We start from the raw sequence: 21,084 nt of genomic DNA on the forward strand, positions 1-21,084 counted from the left end.
GGGTCGCATCGTGTAGCGTCGCATAGCGTTCCATCGGGTGTGTTCCCCGCTTTAGGGCCTTCACATAAGCACCCTACTTATCGTAAATTCAGCAAAAGTAGAATGTAATTTTTTCATAGTAAAATGTATACTTCAATAAAAAAAATGTTTGTAGCTCGATCGTATCATATAATTTTGATCTGTCTCTGTCAGGCTCTTACCAGATGAACTGGGGAATTTCTGTTTTTATGTTGAATCAACCGTCTTATATAGTTCTGCTTGATTTTATGTTTTTCACGAGTACGATGACTTGACGGCTGCGTTCATGACTGAAGAAAGAAATGCACGACAGATTATTTGCATCGGGTTCGGATTTCGCCGGACCACGACGGTCATGTCAACGACCCTCATTGTTTGCATAAAGAATCGGTTTTCTACTTGGGCACCAGATGGATTCACGTACCATCGGACGTCCGAACCCCGTCTCCATATTTTATCCCGCGTCCTTCTAATCTTAATATTTCGTTTTATAAACGCTATTCGTTCACGGATCGACGCCTACTTAACTTTTTTGCTCGTATTCAAGTCCTGGGCCCACCTTTTATGCTGCAGTCGCAAAGGCGCAGGGAAAACTCGAGCCGGTTTCTTTAAACACCGATTTTAAATGCACCTTCATGTCGCAGTTTTTATGTTCATTTCGTGTCAGCCTTAAAAGCTTTATTTTGTAGACGAATTTTATTTTAAAATGGACGTCATAAATTCGAGTCAGTTTGACAATTTCAAGGGCATGGCTCGTCTACTGGAATGTCTTATTGGGCGTGATTTCCTACTAGGTAGTTGAATACCTTCTGTAATAATAATCATAAAAATCATGTTTATTAATATAAATATACAAAACAAAGGAAATACTACATGAAATCGCTTCACAGTTGGAATATAAAATTAACATAACACAAATGAATCAATTTTAACTAGTATGCTTATTTCTCTTGTAACTAGTCTCTTCCATTTAGTTATATATATANATTAATATAAAATATAATTCATTAGAGTTCGTGGTCCTTTTGATCGAATAACGTTTTTCAATTAATTATTCTTTGTACAAGGCATTGGTTGAGATAAAAAGTCAGTGTCACGAGCGGGATTCATGTACAAGTGGTAGAGAAGCGGTGTATTTAGCCGAAGGTCGTGGGTTCGAATCCCGCTCGTGACATTGACTTTTTATCTCAACTAATGCCTTATATAAAGAATAAATCATTGATTATAATATATATTATTCATTAAAAAAATATTATATTGACTATTTCAAGGGCATGGTTCGTACATTCAACTTCCCTTTGGAATGTCATATTGGGCATGATGTCTACATTGATAGTTATGAATACCTTCTGTAATAATAATAATAATCCTCATCATAAAAGTCATGTTTATTAATATAAATATTTACAAAATAATGGAAATACTACATTAAATCACTTCAAAGTTGGAATATAAAATTAACATAATACGTCACAAATGAATCAATTTGAACTAATATGCTTACTTCTCTAGTAACTAGTCTCTTTCGTTTGGTTATGTATATATATAAAATAATATATATATATGTGTGTGTTAAATATTAAAATATATAATATATAATATTTATTTGGAGGTCGTGAGATGCGGTCTGGTGGGACGTAGGTTTTAGAAAAACATTTTCTTTATCGTGCCATCGTTTCGATCTTTATTGAGATCATCATCAGGGCCTGGGATTAAGAAACATTGTTTAAATTTTACAAATACATGTAGGTGTGAAAAAAATGAATTTATGCAATGCTAGAATATTTTAGATTACAAAAAAATGAATTTAGACAATGCTAGAAATTGTTTTAGATAAAAAAAATGAATTTATAAAATGCTAGAAAATTTTAGATTAAAAAAATAAAAAATCTAAAATTTTCTACCATTATATAAATTTATTTTTTTATCTAATTTTTTTGTAGCATTTTATAAATTCTGTTTTTTTAATCGAAAATTTCCTAGCACGTATCAATTCATTTTTTTATCTAAACAATTTTTGTAGCATTGTATAAATTCTTTTTTTAATTTAAAATTTTTTAGCATTGTATAAATTCATTTTTTTTACATCCTACATGTGCTTGTACAATTTAAACAATATTTATAAATCCCTGAAGATGATTTAATAAAGTTCGAAACGTGGCATCATAAAGAAAATCTTTTTCTAAAACCTACGTCACACCAGACCGCATCTCACGACCTCCAAATAATCATCAAGTAACGGTTACTAAACACCCCACAAATATATAATAATATATAATATAAAATATAATAATATATTATGCATATAAAATATTATTACAAAAATATTATATTGACTATTTCAAGGCATGGCTCGTATATTGAACTTTGGAAAGTCTTTTGGGCATGATGTCCTACTTTGATGGTTATGAAGATTCCTTTGTAATAATAATAATAATCATACAACTCATGTTTATTAATATATATATTTACAAAATAAAGGAAATATTACATTAAATCATTTCACAGTTGGAATATAAAATTATCATAGCATGTCATAACAAATGAATGAGTTGTAACTATCATGCTTCCTTCTCATAAATAAATTTCTTTAGTATATGCCCCTTTTAAGTACTTTTTTACATAGCGAGTTTAGTCTCTACCGTTTAGTTAAGCAGCAAAGTTCAGTGTCTGTTAATTTACTTTTATTAACATATTTTTATTATCTGTGGCTTTTTTTATCCCCAATTTGTTTGAGGCTACATAATCAACGATGAAGGCATAAATCAGGCCGGAATGGTCTTAAATTTAAATTTAGCTGTTCACACATGTGATGATGTCGCTGTCTTGTAAACACCGTAGAATCGTGCTCCCTTTAAAACCCCTCGTTCTTTCTGAAAAAAAAGAAAGTTTTCACTAGTTTAAATGCGGTTACTGGTAAACATTGTACGCCAGATGGCATGCTACTTAGTGCAAATATTTTTTTTCTTTACTACGCTCTTTATCACAATAAATACAAGAACGAAGCAATTCTCGGCCGGGTCGGTAAATCAGCGGATCGAGTTGTCGTCGTCCTTGGTCACCAGAGGATTATCCGAATGTTTACCAAACATGGAAGAGTTTATATATCTGATGTTTTCTTTCTTATATATCTGACATGGAAGAATAACATTCGAATAAACGAAAACATTTCTGACAACCCGCAGCCGAGCGAGATTGAGAAGGCGATGGAATCAGAAAAAATCACGGTTCCAGATTCCGATTTAGCATAACTAGAGGAACAAGAAAAAGACAGTATAAAAAAAATGGTACAAACGCAACCAAATCTCCGTAAAATAAATTACCCAAGTGAGGAAATAATGCTGAGGGAAACACCACCGCATCGATCTCGATTTCATCCAATTTAATGGACATCACCAACGTCAATAACAAACTAACTATAAATAATTATTGGGCAATGAAAAATTATAGTGTCGATCACGCGTGAACGAGTTACTGCTGAACACAAACGATAGCGATACATATCGTAAAGCAGTTAAATTTCTGATAACAAAACATTACGACTATCATTGCTACCAACTGAATGCTGACGCGTAGTTATAAGACGACTTCTCTACAATTACTGACGACATCGAGCATTAAGACATCAAGAAAGTACAAAAATATTTTTTTTTGCTGTAAATGAATGCATTATTTTGAAAAAAATAATTAAATGATAATGTAGAACAAAATAATGTAAAATGGACAAAGCGATTTGGAGCATATGATAATTATACAGCAAGATCCAATTCTAGTTTTTTGAGCCCGATCAGAAAATAGGATTTACAAAGATTAAGAGCACATCCATTTTTGCCAATTTTAGAAATTGGCAGCAAAGTTTTGAATTAGTATTTTATGAACAATAGAGCCAAATGCCTTAATCTCCAAAAAAATCCTACAACCCTTTTTTTTAGCGTCCAATTCTTGAACCAATCCGATCAGAAACATCAGAGGGGTCTGTCCTCCTGATTTACTTAAAACCAAAGCGATTATTAGAATTATTTTTGCAAAAAAAATTAATCGATTTTTTTTAATGATAAATGCATTAAATTGGGACATAAAAATTAACATTTAAATCTGACTTGTCCATATAAAATATTGAATTTCCACAATTGCCGATGGTAGATAAGTTTTGAATTAGTATTTTATGATCAATAGAGCCAAATGCCTTCCTAGTGTCCAAAAAACAACAATCCGATCAGTAACTTCAAAGGGTCTGTTCTGCTGATTTACTAGTAATAAAACTAAAGTGATTGTTAGAATTACTTTTGCAAAGAAATTTAATTAATCGATTTTTTTATAAGTGCCCTTAAGAGGGACATAAAATGTTAACATTTAAATCTAACTTATCCAATCCTATCAGAAAGATAATGATTTAAAAAGATTAAGAGCACCTCCATTTATGCCAATTTTAGACAAGTTTTGATGATTAATAGAGCCAAATGCCATTCAAATGCCCAAAAATTCTACAACCCTTTTTTCAGCGTCCAATTCTTGAACAATCCGATCAGTAACTTCAGAGGGTCCTGCTGATTTACTAGTAATAAAACTAAAGCGATTGTTAGAATTATTTTTGCAAAGAAATTTAATTAATCGATTTTTTTAATGATAAGAGCATCAAATAGGGACATAAAATATTAACATTTAAATCTGACTTGTCAATATTAAACATTTAATTTCCACAATTGCCAATTTTAGGTAAGTTTTGAATTAGTATTTTATGATCAATAGAGCCAAATGCCTTCCTAATGTCCAAAAAAAGTCTACAACCCTTTTTTTAGCGTCCAATTCTTGAACAATCCGATCAATAACTTCAGAGGGGTCTGTCCTGCTGATTTACTAGTAATAAAACCAAAGCGATTATTAGAATTATTTTTGCAAAGAAAAATTTAATTAATCGATTTGTTAATGATAGGGACCATAAAATATTAACATTTAAATCTGACATGTCCATATAAAACATTTAATATCCACAATTGCCAATTTTAGGTAAGTTTTGAATTAGTATTTTATGATGAATAGAGCCAAATGCTTTCTTAATGTCCAAAAAAATGACTACAATCCTTATTTAGCGTCCAATTCTTGAACCATCCGATTAGTAACTCCAGAGAGGTCCTGCTAATTTACTAGTAATAAAACCAAAGTGACTGTTAGAATTATTTTTGCAAAGGAATTTAATTAATCGGTTTTTTATGATAAGTACACTAAATAGGGACATAAAATATTGACATTTAAATCTGACGTCCATATAAAACATTTAATTTCCACAATTGTTATAAAATAATATTTTTCCTTGGCCACCTTAGATTTCATGAAATATATTTTTTCCAGGTTATTTTGGAAAGTATTTAAACAAGTACAACGGGAGTTACATCCCGCCTGGATGGAGGGAGTGGAGCGGTCTCATAATGAATTCCCGCTACTATAACTACTCTGTCAACGTGAACGGGAGGAAGATAAAACACGGCGACGACTACCACAAGGTGAGATCACGTAATTATATGTACTTTAAATTGACGACCGTGATAAAACAGGGGTTTTGAGACAGTCAGTGTGATTAACTATGTAAACTTCGTCTATGATGTGATCATAAGAAGGTTCTCAGCACTATTGGAAAGGTTTGACAACGGGATCGAAAGTATTAGAAATATCTAGTAGAAACTTGTGAAAATTGGTACAAAATGGTAAAGGATATTTGGGCCGCTTGGCACTCGAACAGGAACAGATCTATAACAGTCTATGAGACAGCATAGAGGAGACGGCAAGACCTGAGTACTTACATGACACAATATTGAATGCAGAAATTTGTGGTGTTTAGTGACCGTTATTTGGAGGTGAGATGCGGTCTGGTGTGATGTAGGTTTTAAGAAAAACATTTTCTTTATCGTGCCAACGTTTCGATCTTTATTGAGATCATCTTCAGGGCCTGGGATTTTTAAACGTTGTTTAAATTTTATAAATACATATAGGAGGTTAAAAAATGTATTCAATTATAGAAAATTTTACATTAAAAAAATGAATTTATACAATGCTAGAAAAGTTTTGATTGATTCAAAGTATTTGTACTCACTCAAAATATTTGCTTTCCGTGTAGATGTGATATGCGTCACCGGACTTACAATTTTAAGCCGTATCGCTCTTATCTTGTCCAGGGACTTTGGGGCTTTGATTACGGCAGGCGTGTTACTTTCCTTACACAAGTGTCGATTTGGAATGCTGGAGAAAACGTTCTTCCATACATCATATGGACTGATTCTAATGGCATACTAAACAGTTGGAATTTTCGAACGTGGGAGGAGGAAGATCCGAGAATTTCGTACTCTTGAAATCATCAGGTGGTACACAGTATCAATGTTTGGTTGTACTTCCTGGAAATAAATTACTTAGGCCTTATTTCTACGAAAATAATTTAAGTGGTGCTCAGTTCCTCAATTTTTTGAGGGACGTTTTACCACCATTATTAGATAATGTTCCTCTCCAACAACGACCAAGATTCACTACCTTGATGGATGCCCTGTACACAAGTCTTTAGGTGAGACGGTATTTGAATAATCACTTCTGGGATGGGTTGATAGGACATTATGGCCCGAGCTGTTGGCCACCTAGGTCACCCGATTTAACTTCACTTGAATATTTCTTGTGGGACAGTGTCTACGCCAATCATAACCCAGCAACCTCGGTTGAAGAACTACGGGAAAGTATAGAAAATGCTTTCCAATTCAACTCACTTGACTTGATCGCTCTGAGCACCGGTAAAAAGTGGTTAAAAAGAGCAAACCTTAGCATCTTTACGCAAGACAGGCATATGAAATGTGATTAATAAGTAGCAAACCCAATGACTGTTTTTTTGTTCAAACTTTCTACCATATCAATAACTAGATAGCATCATTGTTCAAGAGAAATTCAGCCTGGCCATCTAAATTGGACACCCTGTAGAGTACTACTGGTAACTATCAAGCAGTCTACTTTCCCAATCATTTACATACACTCGAGAGAATTTTTTTTTCTTTCAGAGTTTCCCTTATCTTAGCCTTTTACAAAACAGATCTGGGATGACAAAATTGTTTCTTCCCCTTCGTCAGGCTTGATTTGTAATGTTCTCGAATTTACAATAAACGTTTTTCGACCGGCTCGACATTAAAAAAAAAATTCAATGAAATATATCGGTACCTTTTGTCTAGAAAGTCACGCAATCTCTATTGTTCCCATCGCCGCGTGATTCGTCGGTCGCGTGCCCTCTTTCCGCCTTTGCACGTCAACCGGGAACCTCTTCGGGCCCGGAAAATATCATCGCAAGACGAGAAATGCGACTAGTTAAACGATTAGCATAGGAAAGTCTTCGAGATTTTATACGACAGATCCAGCATAACAATGAAAGGCAGTTAAGTACGACCCACACGATTTTTTTTTATTGATCGAGATCTAGATGAAACCAGCCAATAACATGTCGCTAAAAAATTACGCGTTTCTGGAACAAGTATAATAAGAAACAGTTGGTTTTTTAAAAATTATCCAGGCCCAGCCAGGTGCGATTTTACAGAAGGATTTTTTTAAAAATTATATATACAACATACAAAATCTTAATTATAGACCTATTTGTGTAGCTTTAAAAATTCGATTAAACTTCTATCTGAGGTTTTTCTAATCTAAAAGGTGTCAATTTGGTTATCATGTTTCATTATTCATCTATTTACAGTTTTCGCTGATACTAATTTAAGGCCAGACGGTCGTGGGTGGGCGACACCGTTTCACGTAATCGTCAGTGAGGTTTCGAAGTCTTTCATTGATTGATTTTACAGAGCCATTTAGTCAAGCTTAGGCAGGCGTTAAGCCGCGCCTGGCTGCGATAATAATCATCGATAAACACTTTTTTTTATCGAAACACTGTCAATTATAAATTATGTATTGGTTAATAGACCGTCTCGATTATCGAGCGTTTCATCGTTATTTCGACCACCCGCTTATACACTCTGTTTTAATATTCTTTTAAAGGACTATTACCCGGACTTGATTGCGAACGAATCGGTGGCGTTTCTGAGGCAATCGAAGCGGTACTTCGGCAAGAAACCGGTGATGTTGGTACTCGGCTTTCCAGCACCGCACGGCCCCGAGGACTCAGCACCGCAGTACGCAGACCTCTTCTTCAACGTCACCACGCACCAGTAAGACACACATTCCATTTTTTAATTTTTTCTCAATATTCACTGGCGGGAAAAAAAATTCCGCCCACTAATATAACTTGATTTGTATATGTTAATCAGTTTCACGTTTTTTAACCTTTAATAATTGAGCCTTTGTCTAAAAAAGTTAAAAAAAAGTAAATTGCTAAGGAAAATGAAAAATGAAAAAAAAAAAGCTGACAGCTAAAATTTGTTTAAATTTTATTTTAGATTTTTAATTAACTCCATTAGATTTCGTGGTACAATTGATCAAATAACTTCATTCAATCAATTAATCTTTATGTAAGGTATTGGTTGAGATAGTTTGATGGAGAGGTTTGGAAAATGGCAAAAAGGATGGAAATTTCGAAAGGTGGGTTGAGATGGGAAGTTTGTGTCCTAGTGGATAGAAGTTACGTTAGCACAAGTTGCAGAGCGGCGTATTGAGCCGAAGGTCGTGGGTTCGAATTCCTCTCGTGACACTAACTTTTTTGTTTCAACCAATACCTTCCACAAAGAATTTTTAATTTATATTTCAATATCGCGTTTTTCCTCCTCTTGTCTTAATTAGATCTTGAAGACTCCTCGGCATACTTACTATCAGTCTGGAAATGTCTCTTTGCTGGAGGTTAGCCCATTCATCACAAACAGTTCTTTCAAGATCGTGAGTGTATGAGGAAGTGATGGACGTTCTCTTATTCGTCTTTTGAGGTTATCCCATAAATGTTCGATGGTGTTCAAGTCTGGAGAACAGGCTGGTCAGGCTAAGTTTATGATTTTATGCTTTTGAAGGTACGTTTGTACTACGTGAGCGACATGCGGACGGGCATTGTCGTGCATTAGAACGGGATTGTCGTTGATTTCTTGGAGGATAGGCAACGCTTGATCCAAAATTTTATCCACATAGCGAGTGCTCGTCAAAGACCCTCCACGAACAACATCCAACTCTGTGCGACCCTCCATTGAAATTCCCGGGCTCTGGAAAAAATTACAGGCTTCGTACTTTTATTTAGCTTTCTCTACACTCTTTCACGCCCATCTGGAGATCATAGAGCAAATCTACACTCATCTGTAAATAGTACATCGAAATCGTCCCAAGACCAATGGCTGTGTTCTCCTGCAAAAGGGAGCCGTGCAACCCTGTGTGTTCTGGTCAATTCTGGTCCTCTTACAAAGCGAAAAGCCATCAGTTCACACTGATTTAATCTTCTTTGAGCAGTTCGTTCAGAAATTTGGACACCTCGAACTTTCAGGGGGTGATGAATCGCTTGAACAACAGTGAGGTGCTCAAAGTCAAAAAACCGTCTTCGTGTGGTATGGTGTCCAGAACCGGGCCTTCTGCGGTAGGGCGCAGTTTTTCGAAAACGTCTAACGGCGTCTCGCAGAGTTTCGTAGGGAACTATCGCAATTGGCATACCTGATGGAACGTCCATCATCAGTAAGTGCCACTCCACGCGCAACATCCTCAGCACTAAGTGTCATTTTTAAGTTTAAAAATTGAAATTAAGAAAACAAAGATGAAAACTAAACAGTTTATTGCTTCAGAATTCAAATGATATTGAATAAACATTTTAAATTCCGAAAAAAGTAAACATTTAAAAATCCTTTATACTCGTTTTGGATGAAGGATTATGTGTGTTTACCTCTAATTGATATTCCCAATTTAAAACATGGCATAAACAAATGTGTATTGATAAAAAAAGTAAAAAAAATTAAGGGCAGAATTTTCTTTTATCGAGAAAATGAAAAAAAAATAATTGGGTGGAATTTTCTGCCTGCCAGAGTATATTATTCTTTTTGATAAATGGTCTAAGAGCTCAATTGTACTTTCACTTATTGGAATGACGGCCATAAATAAACGACATAATAGGACAGACAGTTCTCCAGTTGTACGTCATTTTATACAACAGTCGGTTTGATCTCGATTCTGAGGAGCCGGCCAGTGGCAAGTGGTCCCGAGCCCGATCTCAGAATGTGCGCGCAATCAGTGGCATGTCCCGGCGGAACAATAGACCCTCTATATTTTGACGTCGGAAGAAAGGCCCCCGGAGGGAAAACTGCGTCGTGCCTCGGCCTAATGAAAACTTTTATCTCTCCGACGGCTGGCATTTTCCGGTGATATCCGGCGTCGGTCGGGCCGCGATCACGCCATCGTGCGATTCTCTATTGAACGGCGCCGATAATCCGCAGCCTTATCGCCGCGAGATTCGAACCTCATTTCAAACAATAAGCGGCCGGAAATTGATTGTGACGGCCGATTATGTGAGATGTCGGACGAAGAGAAGGCAAAACTATTTTCTTACACCTCTTTAAAATCCAATGGACTACAATCCAACCCAAATAGATCAACGAAGGCTCATCTTCCCCATTCCTTATCCCAACCCCAACCACCTAGAACTATTTCACCGTACATTTGGTACGCTATAAAACTCCTGAAACCCAGTGTAGATTTTCACATTTTTTTTATTTCAATAATTTTTTGATAATTTGATTTCACATTTTTAAACAACCCTTCAAAAGGCATATAAAACCAAACATCTTCCACCCCCATAGATAATCAATCTACCCTACTAGGCTACCTCGCTGACCGGTATGTCCATATTAGCGACTGGTATTACATTTTTTCGAAAGTAGTACAGAATTCACTAATTTCGTGGTCCGCTTGACCAATTAATATATTATAATTAATTAAGGTTTTTAGTTGAGATAAAAAAAGTCAATGGCACGAGTGGGATTCGAACCCACGATCTTCGGCTTAATACACCGCTGCTCTACCACTTGAGCTATCGTTACCTCGATCCACTCGGACACCAACTTCCCATCTCAACCGCACCTTTTGAATTTTCCTTCCTTTTGCCATTTTTCAAATGTCATTTTTATCTCAACTAAAAACCTTAATTAATTATAATATATTAATTAGTCAAGCGGTATCAATTTGTCGTCGAGAATCCAATCCGATTACGTCCGAGTTACGTCCATTATTATGTCCGAGTGGATCGAGGTAACGATAGCTCAAGTGGTAGAGCAGCGGTGTATTAAGCCGAAGATCGTGGGTTCGAATCCCACTCGTGCCATTGACTTTTTTATCTCAACTAAAAACCTTAATTAATTAGTAGTGCAGAATAGTGTCGGAAGGCAGTCGGATCTAGCTAGGCTGATCGGCGGACGAATCAGCGAGAAGCATTTCGAGGCCTGTAGGTTTGAGACTAGTGGACCTCGGTTTTGAAATTTTGAAAGAAGTGGTCAGTCCGCGACAGTCGATCGCAGGTAGGTGGTCGCCGCGACGACAAGAGAGAAATTGGAAAAAAAACCAGTTTGTTTGTACTTGGTATAACTGCGATAGGCGATTCCCGAAAAGAAAGTTATTGATCACGGCGAAAACGGCGCTGCCTGAAGCGGACCTAGGCGGAAGAGTGATCAGGCCTGATAATTGGGATATTTAGTCATCAGGTGTAGAAATGTGTAGAGATTAGTGACCGTTAATCGATAGTTATTCAGAAATCGAAACAGAAGACAAATCGTAAGAAATCGTGAGATGCGGTCTTCTGTTTCGATTTCTGAATAACCATCAGGTGTATGTTCCGTTTTGTTATAAGTTCAATTAAAAAAAGAAATGGAAATTTAGTTCTAAATAGAATAAGCTTTATTTGTACTTATTTTTCTTCTACGTACCTACCACCTAGTGATTCAATAAAGAAATGATGTATATTATGTTGATTAACAAAATTAACAATAGTAGAAAAAGTCATATACATATAAGCGTACATATACACACATAAATACATACATAATATCAAAAATTACAATGGCGTGAAGGCTAGAAAAAGTAAGTCGCCGAAATTACGAATAACGCAGGGAACACACTTACCCGATGCTGCTACGCGACGCTACCCGATTCTACTCAACTCAAATCCAAAGTCCAATTTTCCATAAGGTTTTATTACCCCCGTGCACATCTGCCCGATGCTATACAACGCTACCCTACTCTACGCTATGCGATCCCCACTGTCCAGATTTTCGTCGGGTAGCATCGAGTACAGTCGAATACAAAAGAACCGGACACTCATATTTTTATTCAAACTACATGTATTATTGTCGTTATATTAATTACAACATATTTATTTTAATATAAACCAAATTAACCGAGATCAAAAATTCATTAGTTTTTATTTAAAAAATTTAATTTTAATGGTTTGGTAGAAAATTGATCAAAACACCAGAATACCATGTTTTGATATAATGAATTTAACTAACAATTTATTACACGGTTTTGCTCATAAAATTTAATTAAGAATTTATTTCATGGTTTTGCTTATAAAATTACACCATTTTCGTCCAGTAGCGTCAGAACAAGACACTCATATTTTTTGTAGTTTATTCCAAACTAAGTATATGTAATTTTGTAGTTATATTAATTACAACATTCCTATTTTAATGTAAACCTGGTTAAATGAGGTCAAAAATTCATTAGTTTTTATAAAAATTATTTAATTATGATGGTTAGGAAGAAAATTTATCAATACACCGGAATAACTTTACTTGACACAATGAAATTTAACTAACAATTTATTACATGGTTTTACTCCAAATAATGCATTAAAATCAAAAGAGGTTGCGATTGTGATACTCGCTGTGTGACTGTACATGGCGTGCGCTTGACGTCGCATATATGTGCACACCCTACCAAAACGTGACAAGGCGTCGGGTAGCGACGCGTAGCGTTGCATTGGGCAAGTGTGTTCCCCGCTTTAATCTAGCTTTGACACCAAAGCACGTATCCAGTGTGACGAACGGGTATGGCCGATGCTCAGTCGTGTTCCCGACACATCTATCCTTATTTTTGCTTATGCACAGCTAACCTTTTTAAGCGACCTCATACCGATCCTGTCACCTCTCTGTGACCTGCCCGTCTTTATTCAATAGAGCAATGGTGCAGAGCTAAATTAGTTAAACCCATGTTAAAAATCAGTAAATATTACTTTCACCCTTCGTCCTACATTTGAACTATAATCCCTTCTCTTTACTATAGTGGGTTTAGATACTTCCCACTTATTATAAAATCATGTAAACAATAAGTATATTGAAACGAATAAAGTCAATAAAATTCCTTAATATTGCAAACCAGGTGTGACAACTAGGGATAAAATATTTAAATAAGTGACCAACTTTGACTCGGAGGCTTAAGAAACAGAAAAAAAGGCTTAAGGACATTACAATCTTTTAAGGCTGCTGGACAAAATGTCGAATTTATCTGGACTTACAGACTGGCACTTGGGGGTTCTGCCAAGCGTTCCAACATATCCTTTTCTCTTGAACCAATGACTATAAAAAAAACTTGTTTAATATTTTTTAGTCTAGTTTCAAATTGCACCTATTTTGGGGGAAAATTGTACCGGGTACCTCATGCCCAGTTCAACGTCAAAATTTCAAATACGACCCTATACCTCTTGACAAATCACTTTAAATGATTTTTTAGGTTGAAAACAACGGTGCAATCGGATTTTAAATTGCTCAAAAAATGACAAAGTTACGGTAAAACGTGTGTGGTGATTAGTGACCGTTAGTCGATAATTATTCAGAAATCGTGAGATGCGGTCTGGTGTGATGTAGGTTTCAGAAAAACATTTTCTTTACCGTGCCAACGTTTCAATCTTTATTGAGATCATCTTCAGGGCTCAAAGAGTTTGTCTTCTATGTAATTGTGCCATTCTTGCGTGTCGTGTTGAGACTCTCAGCACTTTCAACACGACACGCAAGAATGGCACAATTACATAGAAGACAAACTCTTTGAGCCCTGAAGATGATCTCAATAAAGATCGAAACGTTGGCACGATAAAGAAAATGTTTTTCTGAAACCTACATCACACCAGACCGCATCTCACGATTTCTGAATAATTACGGTAAAACGTTATTTGGTTTGCTATTAATTAATCACATTTCACGTTCGAACCCCTTGCGTCGCGTAAAGATGCAAAGATTTGTTTTTTATATCCATTCTTCACCGGTGCTCAGAACAATAGTCAGAGGAGATGGATTGACAAGCATTTTCTTTGCCGCAGTTCCTCAACGGAGGTTGCTGGCTTATGAGTGGCGGAGACACTGTTTTTTAAATGATCCTACAGAAAATAGTCAAATGGAATTAAATCGGTTGACCGAAGAGGCCAACAGATCGGGTCATGAGGTCCTATCCTCCTATCCCGGAGGTAACGATTCTAATAACGTCTCACCTCCAAAGAATTGTGTGCGGGGCATCCATCAAGCTGGAGAATCATTCTTTGTCATTGTCGTAGAAGAACATCATCTGATAGTGTTCGCAAAACCTCCTTCAAAAAATTATGCAACTGAGCACAATTTAAATTATTTTCGTAGAAATAAGGCCCAATTAATTTATTTCCGAGAAGTCAGCACCAAACGTTGATACTGTGAACCACCTGATGATTACAAGAGTACGAAATTCCCGGATTTTCCTCTGCCCACGTTCGAAAATTTCAACGGTTTAGTATGCCATTAGAATCAGTCCATATGATCTATGGAAGAACGTTTTCTCCAGCCTACCAAGTCGACATTTGCGCAAGGAAAGTTAGACGCCTGCCATAATCAAAGCCCTAAAGTCCCTGGACAAAATAAGAGCGATACGGCTTAAAATTGTAAGTCCGGATACATTTTAATTTTATTTTTTCTAATATTATTTTTTCAAACGTTTACCATAACGTTGTCATGTTTTGACCAATTTAAAATCCGATTTCACCCTTGTTTTCAGAGTAAAATATCCTTTAAAATGATGTGTCAGGATGCGTAGGGTCGTATTTGAAATTTTGAAGTTGAACTGGGCCTGAGGTACCCTGTATAATTTTCCTCCAAAAAAAGGTAAAAGTTCAAAAATAGACTAAAAATATTAAAAGCGTATTTTTTATTTTTATGATAGCGTCATTGGTTTAAGAGAAATTCAACCGGGCCTTCTAAAAAGGACTCCCTATAAAGAATCCAAATTGTGTGTTTGTGTGTTTTATGCAACAATCCACAAACATGTTCAAAATGCACCTTTCGTACGTGACAAAATCCTATCCAGATATCGCAAGTTCCACAGTCTCTCCCAGTCAATCATAATCCACTCATCCAACTGCTTTCATCCAATAGTCTCCTGTCAGAAGTTGTGAAGAATTCAACAAATACATTATTTTTTAAACTTTTAGTTAATATTGCGTCAGTTATAAGTTCATTTAAGTTTGATTATGGGAAGTGTTTTTTACTCTCAAAAAGTACATAATAATTAAAACACAAATTGGATGAACCTTGATGCCCACTCGCCAAATACAATGTGAAATATTGCAATTTCCGTTGTTCATTGTCCGTCAGCTGCTCGAGAACCTTGGCTAACTTAGTTTGATGTCCCAAATGGATAATTGGACGTTAAGCCCTTCTGTACGACATGAATTACTTCACTTCGCGTAGCATGTAATTCGGACAAGAAGGTCGAACCCAATATTGGAATGATTATTGGAAGATGTCGTGAAATTTTCTCAAGAGAAAATCGAGAATTTAATAATACAGACGGCGACTTTATCTGATCGGCTTAACATCTTTTGGAAAGGCTGCCCTTAAAGAACAAGTTTTCTAATTGGATGTCGTTTGCGAGTTTCGTCATTCTTCAAACGGGGGTGCATCCTGTCGAAGGAAGATGTCGATTCCGAGTCGGGGGTTTTCTGTCTGTGGGCCTCCTTAAACACACCCACGGAAATCCGCCTACGCGTCCGCTGTCTTGATGTCGACTCAGGTCCAAACTAGGTGGAATTGACAAGGGCGATAATTAAACTTTGCCAGCAAGCACGAAGCTTTCTTGGCACAATTTTAGCACTTATGCTTGTGTAGGTGGGTCAACAATCCCACTAATCATGATCTTGTGACAAAATCATTGCTGTTTTCATTGATTTGTTACACTTAAAAAGATTTATCCAATACAAACTGCAAGAGAGATTAATAAATAAAGCGGGGAACACACTTACCCGATGGAACGCTATGCGACGCTACCCGATGCGACCGAAAGCCTTCACACGATTTGGTAGGGAGCGAACATCTATGCGACGTCAAACGCACGTCACGTACAGTCACAGCGTGTATCACAAATCAGTATCACAATCGCAATACCTCTTTTGTTCTTAATGCATTATTTTGAGCAAAACCATGTAAGAAATTGTTTGTTAAATTTAATTGTTTTAAATAAAGTTATTACGGTATTTTGATAAATGTTCGGCCTCATCATCATAATTAAATAATTTTTATAAAAACTCATGAATTTTTGATCTCGTTTAATTTGGTTTAATTTGGCCTTTTTAATTTGGCATTTAAAATAAGCATGTTGTAATTAATACAACGACAAAATTACATGTACTTAGTTTGAAATAAACTTCAAAAAATATCAGTGCCCTATTCTGACATTACTCGACGAAAATGGAGTAATTTTAATAGCAAAATCATGTAATAAATTGTTATTTAAATTTTATGAGCACATGTAATACATTGTTAGTTAAATTTAATTGTTTTAAATGTTATTCCGGTGTTTCTATAAATTTTCTGCCTAACCATCATAATTAAATAATTCTTATAAAAACTCATGAATTTTTGATCTCCTTTAATTTGGTTTACATTAAAATAAGCATTAATTATATTATATTAATATAACGACAAAATTACATATACATTGTTATATAAACTGCAAAATATATCAATGTCCGATTTTGACGCTACTCGACGAAAACTGTGTAATTTTATGAGCAAAACTTGAAATAAATAGCTACATTTTCTGAGCAAAACCGTGTAATAAATTTCTAGTTAAATTTTATGAACAAAACCATGTAATAAATTGTTAGTTCGTTCTATCAATAAATGATATTTCGGTGTTTTGATCAATTTTCTGCCAAATGTTAAAAATTAATTTTTAAAAATCAAAACTAAAAAATTTTTGATCTGGCTTAATTTAGTTTATATTAAAATAAGTACGTTGTAATTGACATAACGATAATAATACATATAGTTTGAAATAAAAATATGAGTGTCCGATTCTTTTGTCTTCGACTGTACTCGATGCTACTCGACAAAAATCTCGATATATATGGTTTGCTCATACAATTTAATTAAAATTTATTACACAGTTTCGCTCATAAAATTTAATAATTTATTTCATGGTTTTTCTCATAAAATTGAACTAACAATTTGTCACATGGTTTTATTCATAAAATTAACTAACAATTTATTACATGGTTTTGCTCACAAAATTACACCATTTTCGTCGAGTAGCGTCAGAATCTGACACTCATATTTTTTGTAGTTTATTTCAAACTATTTTTTTGTAATTTTGTCGTTGTATTAATTACTACACGCTTTTTTTAATGTAAACCAAATTAAACGATATCAAAAATTCATGAGTTTTTATAAAAATTATTTAATTATGATGATTAGGCAGAAAATGTATCAAAATACCGGAATAACTTTATTTAAAACAATTAAATTTAACTAACAATTTATTATTTTGTTTATTATTTATTTATTTAAACTAATGAATTTTTGATCTCGCTTAATTTGGTTTTTATTAAAAAAGTATGTTGTAATTAATATAACGACAATAATATTTATAGTTTGAAATAAAAATATGAGTGTCCGGTTCTTTTATCTTCGACTGTACTCGATGCTACCCGACGAAAATCTGGACAGTGGGGATCGCTTAGCGTAGAGGAGGGTAGCGTAGCATAGCATCTGGCAGATGTGCAGGGGGTTAATACAATCTTACGGAAAATTTGTCTTTGAATTTGCATCGGGTAGCGTCGCATAGCGTTGCATCGGGTAAGTTCATTCCCCGCTTAAATCTGTCCGAAGATAAAAACAAAGGAGGAAAAAGGAAATTTCATTTGAAGACCTCAGATAAAGCTAGACAAAGCTCATATACAGGCTCGAGCATCTCTGAAACTTACAAAATATCCAGACTCGAATCAAGGGGAAGTCGAACCGATCTATATTCATCCGGCCATTCGTAAATTCCTTTGTCTTGTCAAATATACTTAAATTTACAACTCTCTTCTGACAGTTCCAAAAGTGTTGGCATTATTGAAACGATACGAAGCGTGCAGTAAAAACCCGTCTATAAATAGATTTCGAACCAATAAAATTCCTTTTTTTCCTCGACCGTCGTCGACATTGAATCCTCTATGGGGGAGATTACAGCGCAATAAATCAAAAGCTGTGATTAATTAAAGTTAGGGTCAGGTTGTTAAACTGCGGTCGCAATCGGAGAACAAATGCGATATCTCATGGAACGAGTTTTATCTATTTTCACTCTCGGGGAAAATAGAGAAAAAACCACATATCTACCAATCTGCATTATTAATTCTTGACATATGCCCAAAATTGATGAACGGCCTAAAAGTAAAGTAATTTTAAAGGCGAAACTTTATTGAAACGTTCAGCGGAGTGCGAAACCTGGCGAACCGTTTTGATTTTGAAATCTCAAATTTTTACGACGGCTTTACGCATTTACGTACGGATTCTTGTCTGAAGACAGCCGTGAATCGCCCCGGTGGCACGGCGACGCCAGAACAACTTCAATTCTTCTCTTTGTGCCGGGTCTAAGGCGCCTCCCAAAGAACGAGTTTCTCCCCCCGGGAAGTCTGTCTACGCTAGACTTCCGACCCTGGAGGGATTCACTTTTATCAGTTCCTCCGTAGAAAACGAACAATTATCATTGTACGATTGTCTGTCTTTGGTTCTTGTACGCGCCTCTTCTATGTGCCAATTTAAAATTAAACCGATTGTAAGGGGCGAGTTAAGCCCGGAATTTTTCTTTTTCTATGCGATTTATTTTAATTTTAAAACATGAAATCAATGGCCTGTCACGCCTTTCAGTTTTCCCTGGCTCGACATGTTGCAAAGTCCATCTCTTCATCTTACGACGGGTATGACTTAGGTTGGTGGTCACCGATTTTGGCCAAGACTTTGTTTCGGCAATTTTTTTTTTAATTTGAAAAATTTACATTTTTAATATTTTTATTTCGCTGTTTTACTTGCTTAAATCAATATGTCATTTATAGCATTTTAACATATATTAATACATTATTCTAAAGTTATTATAATGAACGTAGATCAGCAAAACTCTCCACCACATTCTCAAAAAAATTCAAATTCACTAAATTTGAAACAGAAAGGAATAATTCTGGTTGAATTAATTTATTTGTTCATACAGGATTTGAACCAAGATTTTTTTTGGTGATTCTACACTCCAAAATATCGGACACGTATAAGCTAATTCTTGAGAATAAGCCCTGGCTTTTGATCAGCCGTTGTTTATCCAAGTTATTGGTAGAAGAGCCAAGGACTAAGAGATAAAGTATAAATATTAGATTTTCGAAGTTTGTGGTTATTCCGTAATCGAGACCCTACGAGTTATTGGCTTGTAATTTGTCTATTACACAATCCTGCCAGCTGTAAACATGTCTCGCCATAGACAAAAAGAAAAAAAAAGGACATGGAAGAATAGAGCACGATTAGATACGCCGGGCTTTTTACTAAACGGCCGACGTGTAATTAATTATATCGAAGCGCCTAAAAGCCATTTAGGAAAAAGTTATGCTTCGTATCTTCACCATTACTAAATAGGATTTCCTCATTCTTATTGTGAGAGATTAAGAAGGGAAGGATCCTCCCACGACAGGCACGTGCCCGGAAATGTGCCACTCCTTTTAATTTATTCCGATTCATAACTAACTTCAATTACGCCTTCCATGCTATTTTCTTCTCTTCTATCCCTGGGGGCGGCCGGAAAAACAAAAACAAGCTTTGCATTTTGTAACAACTAAAAACAAAAACAGAAACCGCGCCTTCCCACCGTCGAAAAAGAACGGATAGACGTAGATAAATACGAAAGATGGAACAAATAATCAACCGGTATAAATTTCTTCCACAAGACTCCTGTATCCTTATCATCCATGTTATTTTCCCAACATATTCGTCGTTATTCCTTCAAACCACTGCAATTTTTCCGTATACTCATCAATTTGAAGAATGCCATGATTCATTTTAATTTATTGTCAAATTAGAAATACGTTGACAACAGCATATGACAATGAAAACAGGTTTCAAGCTTTGTCTCCACAGTCAAATACACTGATTACAAAATAAACGCACCACCCTTAAATTTTAATGCAGTTATTTACTATTTATTACCAAATATAGGTTTGGTCGTAAAAATAAGACATTTAAAAACATAACATCTTCAGGATTTCAATAAAACAAAATACAAGTTTATATTACCAAATGGCTCCGATGACAAATACTTTTTTTTTGTACCGAGTTTCTTCATATTTTATAACATCTTCAGGGTCTAAGTAAAATAAAAAACAAAATTTTAATACCAAATCGCTCAGATGACAAATACTTTTTTGGGCCCAGCTTTCTTCCTGCATTTTAACATCTTCAGGGTCTAAGTAAAACAAAAAACAAGTTTTTAATACCAAATGGCTCAGATGACAAATACTTTTTTTTGTACCGAGTTTCTTCATATTTTATAATATCTTCAGGGTCTAAGTAAAATAAAAAACAAAATTTTAATACCAAATCGCTCAGATGACAAATACTTTTTTGGGCCCAGCTTTCTTCCTGCATTTTAACATCTTCAGGGTCTAAGTAAAACAAAAAACAAGTTTTTAATACCAAATGGCTCAGATGACAAATACTTTTTTTTGTACCGAGTTTCTTCATATTTTATAATATCTTCAGGGTCTAAGTAAAATAAAAAACAAAATTTTAATACCAATCGCTCAGATGACAAATAATTTTTTTGTGCCGAGGTTTCTTCCTATATTATAATATCTTCAGGGTCTAAGTAAAATAAAAAACATGTTTT

The 21,084-nt window shown here is 35.2% G+C and overlaps 1 protein-coding gene across 3 annotated transcripts in view; it reads left to right on the plus strand.

Annotated features, from left to right (window-relative positions):
- The window catches only part of LOC106667592 (extracellular sulfatase SULF-1 homolog), a 120,375-nt gene that overhangs the window by 85,733 nt on the left and 13,558 nt on the right, over positions 1-21,084 (plus strand). For all 3 annotated transcript variants that reach the window (XM_014395632.2, XM_014395634.2, XM_014395633.2), the window contains exons 4-5: positions 5,368-5,519; positions 8,029-8,198. In XM_014395632.2, the coding sequence (XP_014251118.1) occupies positions 5,368-5,519; positions 8,029-8,198 (322 nt within the window). The remainder of the gene's footprint in view (positions 1-5,367; positions 5,520-8,028; positions 8,199-21,084) is intronic.

This window comes from Cimex lectularius, unplaced genomic scaffold (assembly GCF_000648675.2).
Source record: "Cimex lectularius strain Harlan isolate CLEC.00 unplaced genomic scaffold, Clec_2.1 scaffold202, whole genome shotgun sequence".
Lineage (NCBI taxonomy): Eukaryota > Metazoa > Arthropoda > Insecta > Hemiptera > Cimicidae > Cimex > Cimex lectularius.